Genomic DNA, 18,322 nt, shown 5'->3' on the forward strand with positions numbered 1-18,322 from the left:
ACAAAGGTGTTTCTAATATAAAATAATTTCTCTCGGAGTCAAATTTGTCATTTATAATTAGCAACTAGTTATTTTAAAATAAGATAGATTATAATTTTAACACCCTGTGTTTTTGCCATAGAAAAGAAAGTCATTCACTTCTTTAAAATGAATAAACAGGACTAAAAAGTTAGTGGGAGAATTTCTGTATCGTTAAGCTAGCCTCTAGAACCCAGTACCTTGCCAATGCATATAATTTATTCTATAATCTGGCCTACAAAGCATGTTTTTTTCTTATTATTATTCAGCACTAGAAGATCTTAGTTCTAGTCTCAGAATCACCATGGCCTGGACACAAAAATGGAGACAAGGATTTCTCTCGTCTGTTTCAGGCTTTGCCCGTGGAGACCTAGGACAACTAAAACTCAGTGCTATCACACAGAACGCACTGTCTTGCCCATCTCTACCCATCCCTCCAATAGACACTTAGAGGCTTGTGTCCAACGCTCTGGGGGATAGTTCATAATCTTCCAAGATGCAATATGTTATTGAGAAATCAGAACAATTATTTGAAATATCAATTATATAGCCAGATATTTGTATTTGTACCCAATACTGACCTCGACTTTGCTTGGACCTTGGCAGGTTTGGTACGATCCAGAAGGCTATCACTCCCTTCCAGCTTATCTCAACAGCCTGAACAATTTCCTCCTGCGCGCTAACATGTCAAAACACGACGCTGCCAGACATGGTAAAGTTACTTTCCTGGAAGCTTATTGTATTGCTGCTTTCCTACACTCCATAGGAAGATGCACGCTAGAGCGTGCTTCCTTCTCAGTGGCGTGGAGTTGATGACTTCTAAATCACAGCTCTGCAGACGGTGCATAGAAGAAGTAACGACCGCCAGATGGAACATTCTGGATAATGCCCTTACCTTCCAGTTAATTTAGTGCGTTAAACAGGAACACTAAATTAAATCAGGTCATCATACTGACTTTATGTTCATGTAACCTATGCCATGCTTCTTTGTTATATCTCATAGGAAAATAATTTATAACTCTTTATTTAGATAGGGGTTAATTTTTTTAAATGGGTGTTAGTAAATGTTCACAAATCTAAACATTAAGGAAAACCTTAAACCGGGACATTCTACCTGACAAAAGTCTCACCATGTAGTGAGCACTTGCCATATGAACCACACTGTTTAGGCATGATGGCTAATCCTTAGAACCTCGGTTACCATGAGGATTATGGTCCCCTACTACTACTTCTCTGTGATTCAGAAGTCCAATCTGAACCCATGTCCCTCCCACCTGCTCTTTTGATAAAACTCCACCATGCGTCTCTGCATTTAGATCATCTATGCAGCCAGGTCTGCCGAGCCAGGTTTCTAGGAGACTTCTGTGCAGTTCATAAAGGAGCATTTGGATTTGGAAAGAGATGAGTTCATTTTTTTCTCATTCCATTACATTTTATTCTGCGCTTCAGTCAAATTGTTCCAGACTGGTCCTTAAAATAATATGACTAACCAAAATGGAGAAAACCAAAGAGTGACCCCATTGCTGGGCCGCTGCGTGTGTGACCCCATGAGTAGGGGAAAGACACAGTGCTCGCTAGTGTATTGGTCAGAAATGTCACTGTCGACTTCTCTGTCGTGTCCTCACTGCTGGGCGGAACAGTGTCTGCCGGATGTAGTGGCCACTGCAGCCACAGCTGTAGAGAAAAATGTTCATTCTAGCAACAGAATCTCTCGAAGTCTTTTCAGAGAAAACAGTGTTTCTTCCTAACGGCCTTGGCATTTTCTTAGCGGGAGGCACCATGAAGAAAACAACAAGATTGATATTCTTTAGATCTAGACTAGAACGCCAATAAAAGGCCTAGTCACAAGTGGTAAATTAAACTAAATGGTGCCGAAAGCCAGGTGAGGCTAGGGTAGCCTGGGGGGAAACGCTGTTGGACACAACTTACTCGGCTTTCAGTAGAATATTCAGCGCAAGAGGCTTATCGGTCGCTGTGAAGAGCATGAACATTTAGGATCGACAGACACGATGAGGAGAAATGTACTAAAGGTATAGATCACCGAGGACAAGAGATGGATGCAATTTTGAAGGGGTCAGTTTAGTTTGATCGACATAGCACATGCTTCAACAGTCCAATGACATTCAAAAGCGCCGTGTCACCATCACCACAATCAGTGTTAGGCTATTCTTCCTCCTTGGACTCATGGTTGCTACTGGGGGCTTCTGCCAACCCTGCCCTGCCATGCCCTCTCAATGCCCTCCGACCGACTCACTGTCATGGCGTCATTGCTGACTGAGAGCCACCCCCGGTGGGCTACCGAGACTCACTGTTTCCCGGAGTAGAAAGCCCAGTCTTGCTCCAGAGAAAACTCTTAATCCAGTTGCTATCTCTATAGACTTATCGATCCTGAATTTCATCTACAGGAAAACATGCAAAATCACAGCAAAAACAGCCACAATGACAGCAACAATCTAGATGAAAGTATTAAAAACTGGAACAAACATACACTATCTTGAAGGGAGATCAAAGGACAGCGTGTCACCTTTTAGCCTAACTCCAACTGCAGTTGTCCACCCTGCCCCACACTCTTGAAAACAAAGCCATTCCCATCCCTGGTCCTTGGAATGGACTCACTAGAGACTTAATCCACATGGGGCACTGCAAACAGGTTTTGGGTTTCCATTGTCCTCTACAGCTACAGCCTTCTGCAAATGGGGTGAACAAACTTTAAGCTCTAGGACGCGTCCCTTTTGAGGGGTCAGTTTTTTGAAACCTGTATTCTTCATGTAGGAGCGCTTGTTTTGTAGGCCATGGAGTTGCTAACCACAAGGTCAGAAGTTTCAAAGCCACCAGCTACTCTGTGGGAGAAAGTCGAGGCTTTCTACTCCCATAAAGATTGAATGCCTTGGAAACCCAAAAGGCCTTTGTACCCTGGGCCTAGGGTCACCGAGAGTCGGAATCAACTTGATGGCAGTGAGCTGGAGTGATTCTTCATGCTGTTCGCCTGTATCCCCACCTAGTTTTCATCACCATTTAGTTTAATTTACCACTTGTGACTAGGCCTTTTATTGGCGTTCTAGTCTAGATCTAAAGAATATCAATCTTGTTGTTTTCTTCATGGTGCCTCCCGCTAAGAAAATGCCAAGGCTCTTAGGAGGAAACACTGTTTTCTCTGAAAAGACTTCGAGAGATTCTGTTGCTAGAATGAGCATTTTTCTCTACAGCTGTGGCTGCTGTGGCCACTACATCCGGCAGACACTCTTCCGCCCAGCAGTGAGGACACAACAGAGAAGTCGACAGTGACAGGTGAAATGCTGTTCACATTTAGAAATATATGTGACTCCGACAGTTTTGTTCAGCCTCTTACCACTATATTCTGAAGTTGTAGAGTATGAAGAATTAAGAATTCTAGAACATAAGTTATGTATTCACACTAAGAGGAAACTCAATTTTTAAAATTTATAAACAGGCTTCGTTTGAGGTAGATAGTGATTATTAGTGGTATGACTTCTATTCCTTATTAATTTCTCTTCTATTAGGACAGTTGTAGCCTTCCACCTACTCAGGAAGCAGTGTAATTTATTTCAAAGGAGAAATCCATGTCACCCTGAATTACATTCATTATTTTGTAATGCATGGATGGGGTCCACCATGGTCATATCACTTGTGTTTAAAAATTAATTTACTTTCACCACAATAAAATTTGTTTTAAATCAATCCAACTATTTTCCTGCCACCTCCCTCCAAAGGCAACTTCTTTTAAACCATCTTTGTTAGATTCTGCATGAATTAGGATTTTGCTTTAGCTGTAAAATTGATTTTCTTTGATTTTAACATGCTAATGAGATTCTTTTAATTAGCTTTCCTTTGCAATGTCGATATCTATTATATTCACGGGGTTCCCTCTAGTGGTAAATTTAACATGAAAATTCTGGGTTTTCTGACCAAAAATGATTGGCTGGCCTGTTTTCACCAACAAATGTAGCATATTAGCATATTTAGGCCTTTATTTTGGGGTGTGTGTGTGTGTGTGTGTAGACAAGTTGCCCCTACCGTCCCAGTTCATTCTTACCTTTTGTTGCATTAGTAGCAATGGTCAATCCCATGAGGAAGGGCTCATGTTAGATTTATGATTGTCATGACAATAGCCAATGCCTTCATTATATGTTGTGTATAGAAGAAATTTAAGATTTGATTCAATTTAATAGACATGATTTAACCTGTTACACTTCTCAAGACATTATGCTGGCTGCTGTAGAGACTGCAGAGAAGATAATGATGGAGGTCCCTAACTGTGCCACTTTCCCCCCATCCTTCAGCTAACGATATGCATGAGAAACAACAAGATGCTTCTGACAGTTCAGCAGCACTTTCCATTTGCAAAGATTCCTCTGGTGAAACAGGGTGTTTCTTGATACTGAAATACAAAGGGGAAATAAAAGAAATGTTTTCCCTGCCTATATTATAATATTCAGCAACAGGGCTTAAGTAGGCAAGCCCTCAAGGAAAACTGAATTGTAGGCAAAAAGAGAGCCCACTAATTCACATAAAAGATAAAATCACATTTCCCCAATGATGTGATCAAAATTATAGGTCAACTTTGTCAGGTGGTTGTGAGTTTATTTTGGTTTGCTTAAAGCTGTACAAGTTACAGAATTCAATGAGAAAGTCGGTCACATTCTACCACTACATACAACAAATTTAAATTCGTGGAAATGATAGAACTTTAGGATGATCTATAATATCTGGATTCTCTGAAATATAGATTTAGGTTGTGTGCATAAGCGGCAAATGAGAATGTTTCCCTTCAGCTATACAGGAATAAATCTTTAGGGATATCTCCACTCCCATCCTCTACCTGTCTTCTTTAAAGTTATTCACATGGTGCAGATTTGGCCATCACTGAGTGGCCACTTCGGGCCCCATGTTAGCTCTGAATAACCCAAGTCTTCTAAGGGAAGCTGGAAAGAATCCTTGCTCTGTTAACTCCGAATGGTAATCGGCTCTGGGGCGTCCCAATGGTATGAGAGGGATGGGAACTAAGTGACAACTTCAGGACCCAGCCAGTATCTCTTAATCCTCTTGGGCCTTTACGTCTGTGCGCATGATCAAAGCTCCCAGGCAGAACGATGGCGGCTCTCTGGAACAGTAGACGTCTTAGAAGTGGTAAAAAGAAGACGAGATCCACCCAGGCTGTCCGACTGCCACACCATGGACAGTGGCGTAGAAGGATTAAGGGGGCCGCGATGGTCCGTTTCCCTGTACCAATACCAGTCACCACAAGTTGACCAACTCATGAAGACCCTGTGTATATCTGAGTAGAACTGTGTCCCATTCTTCTTAATGGCTGCTTTCTCAGACACAGAGTACCAGGACTTACTTATAAGGCACCTCTGGATAATCTCGTCACACAAACCTTTCTGTTAGCAGCCACGTGTGTTACCATCTCCGTACCCCCCAAAGACTCCTGCGTCTGTTAAACCCAAAACAGCCAAACAAAGCAACCCCCAGCCCACGGCCACTGAGTCCAATCTGATTCATAATGACGCCACAGGAAAGAACAGAACTGCTGTTAAGCCGCTTAAGGAAACCTTTACATAACTAGTACCTCTTGGAGTTGTTTATTTAGTTATAACACGTTTCTGAAGTGTTACTAAGCTGCAAACATTTCAAGACCAGATAGAGAGAAGCCACATTTAAAAGTAACAGACAGGAAATGCTATCTTAAAAGGATACATTTTTGCCCCTCCTCCCAGATTCTGTGGACAAGGTGTTTTCTTTTTTGGGTGAGGACTAATTTCTATGGTGTTGATGGGAATTAGGAAAGCGATGCGTCGGGGCGTTATTCACATTGTAAAAGAGTGTCGTGAAGTAGAATTTGTAGGATTCTTTTTTAGATCATAGCACAAGGACGAAAGCATTTGTGAGTATTCACCGAGAAGAGGGTGTTTGTGGTGAGCTGAACGCCGCTCATGAAGGCACTGTGTCTTGTTGCAGGCATCGTCATGTACAGTCACCCCTATCCAGGAGTGCAAGACCAAGAACAAGCCACGTAAGCAAACGGTGTTGACCTGCGCCCTTTCTCCTGGGTGCGGCTGAGGTGGGGGATAAAGGGCTCTCATTGGAAATGACCGTCATGTCGGAATGATTGTCAGTCTAGAAAAGCTGGTGATGGGTGTCACTGACGGGGCTAACAGGAGGCTTGTGAAAGGGTGCCGAGGGCGTCGAGCTCGTTGCCTGCAGATTCACGGAGTCTGCCGCGCTTCAAAGTCAAGTGCGTGAATGCTTCATCATTTCAAGTGCCCTGAATAGCATTCGAGTGTTCTGTCTATGCTCAAGAACTGTATATGCCTCGCATACACCTCGTAACCCTTGGAGGCTGAGGTTTTCCCATCAAATATCCCTGGTCATTTCAGAGGCGCCACACCTACACTTACTCCAGGGTCGCAGCAGAGTCGCGCAGAAGGTATTAGCTGGCTGCCTCACAGGAAGCCCTGTTTGGGTCACAGGCAGCTCTCGGACTGGTTTGTTGGGGGCTGTAGCCATGACAGAGAGTCCCACAAATGCCCGTGTTTTCCTCTCTGTCGCTCCCGGCAGGATCAGTAGTTTAATCGACATCTTAGTGGCTCTCTCCATCCTGATGGGCTACTCGGTCACCACCGCCAGTTTCGTCACCTATGTCGTGAGGGAACACCAGACCAAATCCAAGCAGTTGCAGCACATTTCGGGCATCGGTGTGACATGCTACTGGGTCACCAACTTCATCTACGACATGGTGAGTAGCGGGATTCACCACGACGGGACACCTGCTTGAAACTCATTTACTCTCGTGTATTCAAGTCGTCACCACAAGTGCCCAAACCAAACCACTGCCCCCAGTGGCTTGTGGCCCAATCATCACCACAAACGCAAGGCTGTTTTAAAAACGAATCAGTCCTGTATACACCCACCACCAGCCGGAGACGAGAATGGCTCCCTTCCCCATGGTCTGAGCATCCACCCATGGTCTGAGAAAGCCCAGTTCTCCAGGGCAGGGTTGAAAATGCAGAATTCCCAAGGTTACCCCAAACCAGTTAAATCCATGCCTTCAGAGGACACTGGCGGAAAGGCATTTTAAAGCAAGATCCCCCAGGTGATTCTGAAACACATTGTCGTTTGAGAACCACTACAGTGAAGAAACAGGAGCTTAATGATATGGCAGCGTAGTCTTGCCCAACGGTGCCAAATAATCAAGTTTACAAAAATTTAATCAACTACACTGGAAAATCCGAAGTAGCAGCCCCTGCTGAATGGCACATTAGAGAAGATTAGTAGGGGAAAGAATGGATGTATTTCATTGATCATTCTCTCATTTGCATAAAATGATCCCAAAGTTCAGATGGGTTTGCTTGACTCCAAATGGGACAGGGTTGGCCAAAAGCCCAGGATGGGTATGCGTTTGCCTGGTGATTACGGCAAAATTGTCCGAGTCGCTGTAGAGCTCATTGGCGTGAAGAGTTGGAGAGTAATTAACTGCATATTCATTTTGTTAATGTATCCAGCGAGGTCTGAAATGTGTTTGTTGTAGAAGTCAACTCTCAAAGAATGGTAATGACTGTGTGGACATAATAGTAGCTTTAATGTGGACTAACTATTAAAGAAGCTTAAAGCACACACTTCTGAGAAGGTCTCCCGATTCCGTTGTCATATAGTTTATGTGCTTTCCAATCTCGGCGATTTTTCACCCCCAAGCTAAATTGCCACCTCCTTTATATGTGAATCGTGCAGTAAACTCCTCAGCACTTAATACGAGAGGGGGCTTCAAAAGGGTCACGGAATGATTCCAATTCTTTCCATTCCATCTTTCCACACACTTTTTAGGAACACCCCCCCACACACACACACACACACATTTCCACTTGCCGATGAATCTCGGAGTTCTTTGTTTATCTACCTGTGAATTCAAGAATGCCTGGGACCCACTGCCCTGCTGTTTTTTCTGAGAGTGGCTCACACTGATAACAAGCCTTAGAAATCAACCATCAGAGAGAGTTCCAGCATTCTAAATGAAATCAATACTTTGAAGACTGACTCTAATACCAAGCTACCTGGCTGTCTTATCATTCTCACTGAACCTCTGTCATCGAATGATCCCAAGTCTCAAAGCCTTGAGGCAGGAACACCAGGGGCTCCTTATGTATCTCGAACGATGGAGACTGGCTTGACCTCCTGTAGGAGGAGGCAAATTCTAAAACGAAACCGATGTTTAAAAAGCTGGATGTGTTTTTACAGCAACAGGAGCATAAATGAAAGTTGATACCTTCAAATCTTTCTAGCTCCATTTGTTGCCATTTTAAATGAGATGGGTTATTGATTTTTAAAAGCCCAGCTGTCCTATCTTAAACATTGTTTTACATATTCCCACAGGTCTTCTATTTGGTGCCTGTAGCCTTTTCAATTGGTGTCATCGCAATTTTCCAGTTACCTGCCTTCTACAGTGAAAATAACCTAGGCGCTGTCTCTCTTCTGCTTCTGCTGTTCGGGTAAGCTGCTGATTAAGCTATGAAAAAGGAATTAGCAGAATTAACTGCTCCTAGCAGCAAATGGGACCTCAATCACATTAGCTAATTTACAATTGGCTTGGGGTTTCATTTGACATGAGTGATAACTAATAATACATTACACTTGCTAGCCCATGGTTTTTAAAGTATAATACTTCTGAAAATTACCACTGTATTATTAATAAGTGTGGTACCTAACACTAATGAGCATCTATTGGGTGCCAGGTGTCATACTTAGCAGTTTACATATGTAAATTTAGATAATAATAGGGAAGTGTGTATGCATGGGAACTTATGCATTGACAAATCATATGAATCTATGTAGCATTATAAAACAAATACATGTTTTATCTGTGCCTCATAAAAAAGCATATGGGTCATGGTTTTTTATTTATACTTTAATATATTTCTAAAAACATACATATACATTGTTGTGTCTTCATTTAGGATAATACAGATCGATATAAACAATGCTTGGTGTAGCAATTCTTCCTGGTTCAAATTCATGGGTGAGATCTCTTTAGTTAGTTATTGTGGCTGATGCTGGGCTCTTCTGTTCCTAGTTCTGCTTCATTGCCCCCGGTGTTGCTCAAGTCTGCTCAAAACAGCCTATCTAGTTCTATACAGACTAACCTATGTAGTCTATAGCAATTTCACTGTTTCTGCAACTTTGTGGAATCTGAGCAAATAAAATTTTTCTAGGGAGAACAGTGCAATCACCAGGGAGCATTCATTTGTAGTTGTAATGACCTAGGAATACACTAAGTTCTTTATAGTAGAGCTTTCTTCTGTGATTAAAAGAAACTCCCCCTTTTTTAATGTGTGTGTATTTAAAAATTTTTAATTATTTTTCTTTTCTTCCTTTCTTTTTCGTAAAAAAGAGGAATGGAAATGGGACATCTATCCCCAAGGCTTAGCAACTACTTTCAAACATTTATATTTACCTTGGTACTCCATCTGAGTATGTTGGTTTGCTTATTTATTTAATAAAGAAGAACATTTAAGCATCATTTTAATTTTTAGCATGCTTAATTTACAGGTACGCGACATTTTCCTGGATGTACTTGCTGGCTGGGCTTTTCCATGAAACTGGAATTGCCTTTATCACTTACGTCTGTGTCAACTTGTTCTTTGGCATCAACACCATTGTTTCCCTGTCGGTACTATACTTTCTTTCCAAGGAAAAACCTAATGATCCGGTAAGCTTCTTTCTTAGTTTGCTGAACTTTTCCCCTCAATATACCAAAAACTCAAATGGAATTGTGTGTGTGTGATTTTACATTCTTTAAATAGGGAAGACACGTTTCATTTAATTCTATTATGTGTAGTCAAACAATAACTTTTTAGAATTCTTTTTAAGCTCAATTAGATTATTGCCTGTGACTGTATTTGTCCAGTGTTAAAGCTATTGCCATTTGGCAGGAGTAGAGTGAAGTGATGGACGTGAAATTAGATCTGTGACATAGCTCGAACCCAAAGCACTGCTACTGAGTTGAGTTTGACTTATAGCGATCCTACAGGGGAGAGTAGAACAGCCTTATCGGCTTGTTTGAAAGCTGTAACTCTTTATGGAAACAGACTGCCTGGTCTTTATCTGGTCAAATGGCCAGTAGATTGAAGCCACCAGCCTTTCAGTTGGCAACTTTAGCTCTGAACTCCTCAGGGCCCCTTTAGACAGCTTGTTTAGTGCCACATAAATCATGCAATCAATTGGCCAGCTAAGCTTCTCATGAACAAATTGCTATGTATGGCGGTGACAAGGACAATGATTTGGTTATGTGGCTGAGTTAGGAACTGCTTGAACATTCATAGAAGAGAAAAAACCTAATTCATCCCCTTTCAGTGAGGTGGTAAAGTCTACTTCACCACAAGCATCACTTCCCATTCAGAGTTGACAATTATGATTAGTGAGAAGTGGTGCGCTAACTGTGCCAGGCAATGGAGTGGGAAACAATAGAGAGGAAATGAAGTGCACTGAGAACTAGACAAGGAGGAAGAGAATTCATGAGGTGGAAATGGTTGGCCCAATGGTGAATACCGTGAAAATGAGCCATTTTTTCGTCATTGAGATGTTTTCTCTTCCTCTGGGTCATGTCACCAGGTTAGTACCTCTCCAAGTAGAAATGACCTGAGGTCCTGAGGCATTACTGTGCTAGCTACCTCCCTCCTTCACGTTGCTGCTCTGACCCTGGATCCCAGTCTAAGACCCTTCCATCCCCGCCCTTCCTGCAGCCTAAGGTCTAGATGTCATTCTGTCTGACCCATTAAATCATCTCAAGACAAGCGCAGTTCTTTTCTGCCTGAACTTTAATGATACATTTCCAGAATTCAGTTAAATATTTATTCTAACATAATATTCTTATGAAATAATTGGCCATCTAGATACGCTTCTAGGACTTTAATATTTGTCTATGTCAAGTTTTAAGTTTGTGTCAGTTTGCTGGAAATATAACACTGAGTTTCATTTCTATTTTTCCTGTTTCAGACTTTAGAACTGATCTCCGAAACCCTCAAGCGCATTTTCCTGATTTTCCCGCAGTTCTGTTTTGGCTATGGTTTGATTGAACTGTCTCAGCAGCAGTCGGTCCTAGACTTCTTAAGAGCCTATGGTGTGGAATACCCAAATGAAACCTTTGAGATGAACAAACTAGGGGCCATGTTTGTGGCTCTGGTTGCTCAAGGCACCATGTTCTTTTGCTTGAGACTCTTAATTAATGAATGGCTAATCAAGAAGTTCAGGTAAATATACTGGGGGATGATAGTTGGTGTTTAGAAGGGCACTTGATTCAAAGGATTTGGGGAGGGGTCAAAATCTATATTTTTACACTAGCAACATAAAAATGTTTTGCTCAAAAATATTAGAAAACATTACTGTAATTAACTATTCATTCCATGCAGTAAGGATTTATCCAGCTTTCTTATGTTGCCTGCAAGTTTTACTCTAGAGTACAGAGTAAAGTTAAATATGCACAGGGATCAGTCATAAAGAGATTATGATTCGGTGACAGAGTTAAAATATGGACCTGAACAAACAAATAAACCAACTCACTACCATCAATTCAATTCCAACTCATAATACGCCTCCAGGACAGAGTGAAACTGCCCCCCCACCATGGGTTTCTCAGACAGTAAATCTTTACTCCAGTAGACAGCCTCATCGTTCTGCCCTGGAGCAGGTGGCACATCTCACTGAGTAGCCATGATACCACCAGGACACCACATCAACCGGCGGTGCGTGCTGTCCCTGTGCTGGCTTTGGAAGAATAGAAAGACGTCCACAGGAGAAACGAGGGGGAAGGATTGTGAGTGCAGCTTACAACAGGCAGAAGCTCAGGAAAAGAAGATGGAAATGAAGGAAGGGAAGAGTCATACATGGAAGGAAAAAGCACATATCATTGACCCAGCATCTTTTTCATTTAAATCATTTTATTGGGGGCTCGTACAACTCTGATCACAATCCATACATCCATCCATTGTGTCAAGCACATTTGTACATTTGTTGCCCCCATCATTCTCAAAACATTTGCTTTCTATTTAGGCTTTTGGAATCAGCTCCGCATTTCCCCCCTCCCTCCCTGCACCTTCCTCTTTCAGGAACCCTTGATACTTTATAAATTATTATTATTTTATCATATCTTAGACCCAGTAATTTTATTCTAGGATTTTTCCTAAAGATAAGCTCTCACAATTATGTGTGCACAAAGTTATCCATTGTGGCACCATTACTAATATATAAAGAAGAGTAACAACCTACATGTTCTCCATTTAGGGACTGATTTGTAAAGTATATATATTCATAAAGAATAATACGGTTCTCTGTCTTCTTTGAAAGTTCTCTAATATTATTTGTAAATTAAAAATCACAAGGTTTACAACTATGTGCAAGCCATGTTATCATCTCACTTACAAAGAAAATAAATGTGTCCTTTTTGCATATGTGCATGTTATTTTCCATCAGAGTCTTTCTGTTGAAGAGAACTATATAAGACTGTATTTTTCGCTATATATTATAGTTCAATCTTTATACCCATATGTATATTACCTACTAAAAAGTACATTTTCAACTTAAAAACCATGAAAGGACAGACAAGAACAGTGGGAGTAGAGAACTACCTCAGGGAATATTGAAGAATTGGGTAGTCTAATTGGATTAGAACCAAGCTAACCTCGAGAGAAAATGGAGACTTTTAACCCCAAAGTCAGCAGTTCGAAACCACTAACCTCGAGAGAACCAAGAACAAATGCAATGAAGTAGTATGGAGTTGGGAGATTATGAAGTCTTTCGGTAGCTCAGTGAAGGAGCTGCTGTTTGGACGTGACACAACAACCATAAAGTAAAGGGTTTTGAAGAGAGAACAACATGATGGAAGGCTGATTTAGGAGATAGAATTGTGTGGACGTAGTGCTGGTCAGAATGGAAGAGCCAGAAAAGTTGGAGTACTCGGAGGCTTGCGCAGAAACAGAAAATAAGCAGTGGGAGGAAGTGTCATTTCCAGCAGTCACAGAATGACCGCAGAACTGGATTTGGGAATGAGGGAGAGGGGTTATCGCAGGATGAAGAGGTGGGGAATCCTTAACAGACACAGGAGCAGTGGGAGGAGGGTCTGGGTTTACTTGTGGGGTTTTCTATGGTGTTTGGTTTGGTATTCATTGGGATTTTGTGCGTGTGCAGTTGCTGAAAAAGTCCAAGTATTGATTAGGTGAGGCATTCATAGAATAGAGTAAGAGCAACAATTGCATAATTCATGACTGAGAAGATATTTTAGAGGTGTTCGTTGGCTTTGGGTTTGTGGGTGTTGGACCATCTAATGACTCTGGACCATCTGATGAGAAGCATCCTTCAAACCCATACTGACCTCCTTGTTACTGAAATTTGGGTTGTGGTTTGGATAGTTAATCTGTACGTAATGAAGGCATGAAAAACAAATCTCTGTCCCTGATTTCATAGTAAACATGAAGCAGAGAGTACGTACTGATTCCTAAGTTACTTGAGTAGCATATTAAATGTACCAAATAAAACCTCCCCAAACCTAAGATGGTACATGTTCAGTGAAGGGAGAACCCACAGAAACATGCCAGCATTGAGGGGTGTTATTTCCACCTCGTGTTGCCTAATTGCGGGGTCCATTTTTCAGACTCTTCTTCAGAAAATTCATGTCTTCGCCTGGAATGGAAACCATCGATGAAGATGAAGATGTCCGGGCTGAGAGATTACGAGTTGAGAATGGTGCTGCTGAGTTTGACTTGGTCCAACTTCACCGTCTGACAAAGACCTACCAACTCATCCACAAGAAGATTATTGCTGTGAACAACATCAGCCTTGGGATACCGGCTGGAGAGGTAAGGAAAAAACAAACACAGAAAAACCATTTTTGTCTCTAATGTGTTTTTGATGAGCATAATAAATCACAAATCAGCATGTTTCATTTTTTACTTACTATTTCTTTCTGGAAATCGAAACTATGCTGTACTGGTGAGAGAAGAATCCAGTCAATCGCTGATGTCCATGTGTTATTTACTCTTTGAGCCTTACCTCTTGGCAGAGCGATTCACAAGCTTCACCCTACATTTAAGTCCTTAGCCTCTTCCCAAGTGACTGTCCTCTCCAGGGTGAGCTTTCACTCAGGAAGCCTATGCAGGGTGCTTTCTTTCACTTTCAGTTTCCAAGCCACTTGAGAAGACAGCTTAAAGAAATCCACTTTCAGAAGTGAAGACCCAGAACCTCCATTTAGATTTCTTCTGCTCCCACAGAAGCATATTCAGGCCATTTGAAAGGAGAAGGTGGAAGGCAATATTTCCCTTCCTTCCTAGCAGAGTTGCGGACCAAATGCATTACATTTTATTTGACAGAGTAAAGAAATTATCGCTGCAGTAGCTTATTCAGTAGACTTGTGATTTTGTATGAATAATGTGAAATCTATAAATATAATGACTGTCAGTTTAGCGCATCTTACTTGTGCTAGCACGGAATATGTAAAACATGCCCTAGATATGTATATATATGTAAGGACTTTGTACTCACACACAAATGTTCAGGTGGTTAAAGGGAAAAATATGCAAATGCTCATTAGTTTCATAAGAGTAAATTTTATCAACCTGCCACAGGAACATGACAATACCCCCTAAAGAATTCCAGCAATTTGTTTTTCTTGGTAATTGTCTTATCTGGGGAGAAATAGGAACAGAGGCAGAAGCAGGCTGTCTTGGGTTTGGATTAAGATTTACATCTTTTTCTGCTTCCCCCAACCTAGTGTTTCGGCCTTCTTGGGGTGAATGGAGCGGGAAAGACCACTATCTTCAAGATGCTGACTGGAGACATCATTCCTTCAAGCGGAAACATTCTGATCAGAAATAAGACCGGGTATGAAAACACTAACGTATCTGGTGGCCAGGCATAGAGTAACTGAATAAGTAAAATAATTAAAATACATTGCTCATGTTGTTTTATAGTTTCTGTATATACTCGAGTATAAGCCGAGTTTTTCAGCACATTTTTAATGTAGTTTTTGTGATAAAATTAGGTACCTTGGCTGATATTCAGGTTGGCTTATACTTGAGTATATAGAGTATAAGAAACCCGTAGGGGGCTAAAATTTGTTAACAGAATGAAGAAAGGAAAATTTTTAAAAAAATTAAAAGTCTAACTGTCATGGAAATTGATGCTAGAAGCAGTACAGCCCTGGAATCTCTCAGGAATGTTCTCCGCTGTCCTCAAGGCTCACCATGAGTCAGACCACTGCAACCGCGAGGGGTTTGAGGGTGAGAGGATTCTTTCAATGCTTCTTAACAGAATCCTTGTCTGGGGTGGTACAGATGGTAAGCTACTAATCAAAAAGTTGAAGGTTCAAGTCTACCCAGTGGCACCTTGGGGGAAAAGTCTGGAGACTACTTCAGAAAAGTCAGCCGTCAAAAGCCTCATGAAGCACAGTTCCACTGTGGCAACAAACGCAGGCCCACGCGGAGGGAGAACCAACTCTAAAGCAATTGACGGCTCTCAGAATCACCACCATCGTAGTCGAAACTGAGCTCCTTTCGTCGTGGTGGGTAGCCAGGGGGATATGGCTCTTAAAACTCATGTGCGTCTTTTATCTTCTCACGCCAGATCTTTGGGTCATGTTGACTCTCACAGCTCATTAGTTGGCTATTGCCCACAGGAAGATGCTTTAGATGACCTGGTGTCTGTGGAGGAACATTTGTATTTCTATGCCAGGATACATGGAATTCCAGAAAAAGACATAAAAGAGGTGAGTACAGTCGTGAAACATGAGTTCATTTGAAAAATCATTATTTTAGCTGTCTCCAGCCCCACACCCACCCACTAAGAAGACAAACAACATCTGGAAATTGATGACATTTTCTTCCTGGTACTGAATACACACACACACACAAACAAACACACTCAAATGCACTCAAATTATATATATATATATATATATATATCATATCTATATCCTATGAACTAAACTTTAAAAATTCTTTTCCCTAGTTTTTAAATTACTTTCTAAGACTTATCCGAGAAGATCATACTTGCATTTGAGCACTGGTTGGTGCTGCCTGCCTACGCATGCTTCCAGTGTTCACATGAGCAATGAAGCCCGAGACTAACTACAAAATGCCCAACCAAACTAGAATATCTTCTATTTAGTTCTTTAAATTGCCAGCTTTGTTCTTTACTGCAGCCATATGCCTGTTTAAGCAATGACTAAGCCCTGGTGCACTTTCCTCTGTTGTCACAACCTGGGAGACCTGCTGTCTAAGTATGCAGGATTACACTATTCACCAGGGCTGCTTAACAACAGAATAGCCATCAAAACCTGTAATTCTTACATTGATAGGGTAAAGTTTTGGGGGGAGGCGAGAATTCTACCACTGAACTACCAGTGCGTTAGGGTAAAGTTTTGGTAGTTGGTCTGTATGAGAAAGCTGCATGGATCATAAAAATCGTGGGTCACGGTGAGAAGAATGAAAATTTCCATATATTTTACTGTGCTCGTGAGGAACCTGTACACGGACCAATAAACAATCCTTTGGCTAGAACAAAGAGAAATGGCATGATTAATGTCAGGAAAGGTGTGCGTCAGGTTTGTATCCTCTCATCATCTGTATTCAATTTGTATGCTAAGCAAATAAGTCAAGAAGCTAGACTATATGAAGAACATAGCATCAGGATTAGAGAAAGACTCATTGCACTAGAGAAAAACAGAGGACTCACCCTTGCTCGCTGCAAGTGAAGAAGTCTTGAAGCACTTACTGATGAAGATTAAAAAAATGGCTTTCTGTATGAATTGCACCTCAACATAATGAAGACAAAAATCCTCTTAACTGGACCAATAAGCAATATCATGATAAACAGAGGAAAGATGAAGACCTCAAGGATATATTTTATTTCGGGCCACAATCAACATCCATGGAAGCAAGTCAAGATATCTATATACTGCATTGGGTGTATGTGCAAAAGGTTGCTGTAAACTGTTAAAAAGTAAAAATACCACAATAAAGAATAAGGTGTGCCTGATGCAGGCCATGAGGAGCTCTGGTGGTGTAGTGGTTGCATGTTGGATTGTTAACCATAAGGTCAGCAGTTTGAAACCACCAGCCTGCTCTTCAGCAGAAAGACGAGACCTTCTACACTCGGGAAAAGTTAGAGTCTCAGAAACCCATAGGCACAGCTCTACTCTGTCCTCTAGGGCCACTGTGAGTGAGAGTTAACTCAATAGCAATGAATCTGATTTTGGTTTGGACTCAGGCCACGATATTTTCAATCACTTCATGTGCACACAAAAGCTAGACAATGAATAATGAAGATTGAGGAAGAATGGATGCCTTGGAATCAAAGTGTTGGCAAGTAACATTGAATATACTATGGAAAGCTAGAAGCATGAACACATCTGTCTTGAGTCAAGTACAGCCAAGATGGTGAGAATTCATCTCTCATACTTCGGACATGTAGAGACTGGTCTCTGGAAAAGGACATCATGAATGCCAAAATAGAGGCTCAACGGAAAAGAGGGAGATACTCAATGATATGAATTGACACCATGACTGCAACAATGGGCTGAAATATGAGGTAGGATGGAAAGCCCCCCAAGAAAAGAATTTTTATTTTCAAAGTGATGAATTTAATTTTTTTAAAATCAATACAACCATATCCCCTTCAATGTATTTTCTATTACACTTACTACATTTGTAAAATCTGTGGTTCCATTCTTGGAAACATTTTTCAAACTCATCTGTTTGGATGGCTGACAGTACCTCCCTCATTTTTTTTCTTCACCTCTTCTACATCATCAAATCACTGTCCTTTCATGTCCCTCATCATTCACAGCAACAAAAAGAAGGTGCACAGAGTGGGGTCAGGTGAGTCAGGTGCATGGGGTAAAAGAAGCATGTTGATTTTTACCAAAAACTGGTGCACTCACTGTTTGTGTGAGCAGGCACACTGTCCTGGCAGCAAAACCAGTCCCTCGTCTGTCACAAATCAGGCCTTTTATGTTGCAAACTGTTACACAATCTTTTTAAAACCTCTAAATAGAAAGCTCGATTAATATTCTGACCTGGTGGAACGAACTCCAAATGCACTGTCCCCTTCACATCAAAAAACCAAATGAGTGTCATCTTGATCTTTGTTTTCAATGGAGGAGCTTTTTTTTTGGATGAGGTGATGAAGGCGTCTTCCACTGGCTTGATTCATGTTTGCTTTTGGGGTTGTAAGAATAGCATCACGTCCTATCACCATTAATAACTTGGAAAAACCGCCTGGGTCAATTCAGAGCTGTTCTTTC

At 41.4% G+C, this 18,322-nt stretch overlaps 1 protein-coding gene across 1 annotated transcript in view; it reads left to right on the forward strand.

Annotated features, from left to right (window-relative positions):
* ABCA12 (ATP binding cassette subfamily A member 12) overlaps window positions 1-18,322 on the forward strand; it is a 194,028-nt gene that overhangs the window by 163,115 nt on the left and 12,591 nt on the right. The window contains exons 39-47 of the mRNA XM_075530221.1: window positions 625-730; window positions 5,998-6,052; window positions 6,598-6,775; window positions 8,407-8,522; window positions 9,580-9,739; window positions 11,026-11,279; window positions 13,676-13,880; window positions 14,792-14,901; window positions 15,643-15,784. Of these exons, the coding sequence (XP_075386336.1) occupies window positions 625-730; window positions 5,998-6,052; window positions 6,598-6,775; window positions 8,407-8,522; window positions 9,580-9,739; window positions 11,026-11,279; window positions 13,676-13,880; window positions 14,792-14,901; window positions 15,643-15,784 (1,326 nt within the window). The remainder of the gene's footprint in view (window positions 1-624; window positions 731-5,997; window positions 6,053-6,597; window positions 6,776-8,406; window positions 8,523-9,579; window positions 9,740-11,025; window positions 11,280-13,675; window positions 13,881-14,791; window positions 14,902-15,642; window positions 15,785-18,322) is intronic.

Source organism: Tenrec ecaudatus, chromosome 13, assembly GCF_050624435.1.
Source record: "Tenrec ecaudatus isolate mTenEca1 chromosome 13, mTenEca1.hap1, whole genome shotgun sequence".
In the NCBI taxonomy this organism is placed as follows: domain Eukaryota; kingdom Metazoa; phylum Chordata; class Mammalia; order Afrosoricida; family Tenrecidae; genus Tenrec; species Tenrec ecaudatus.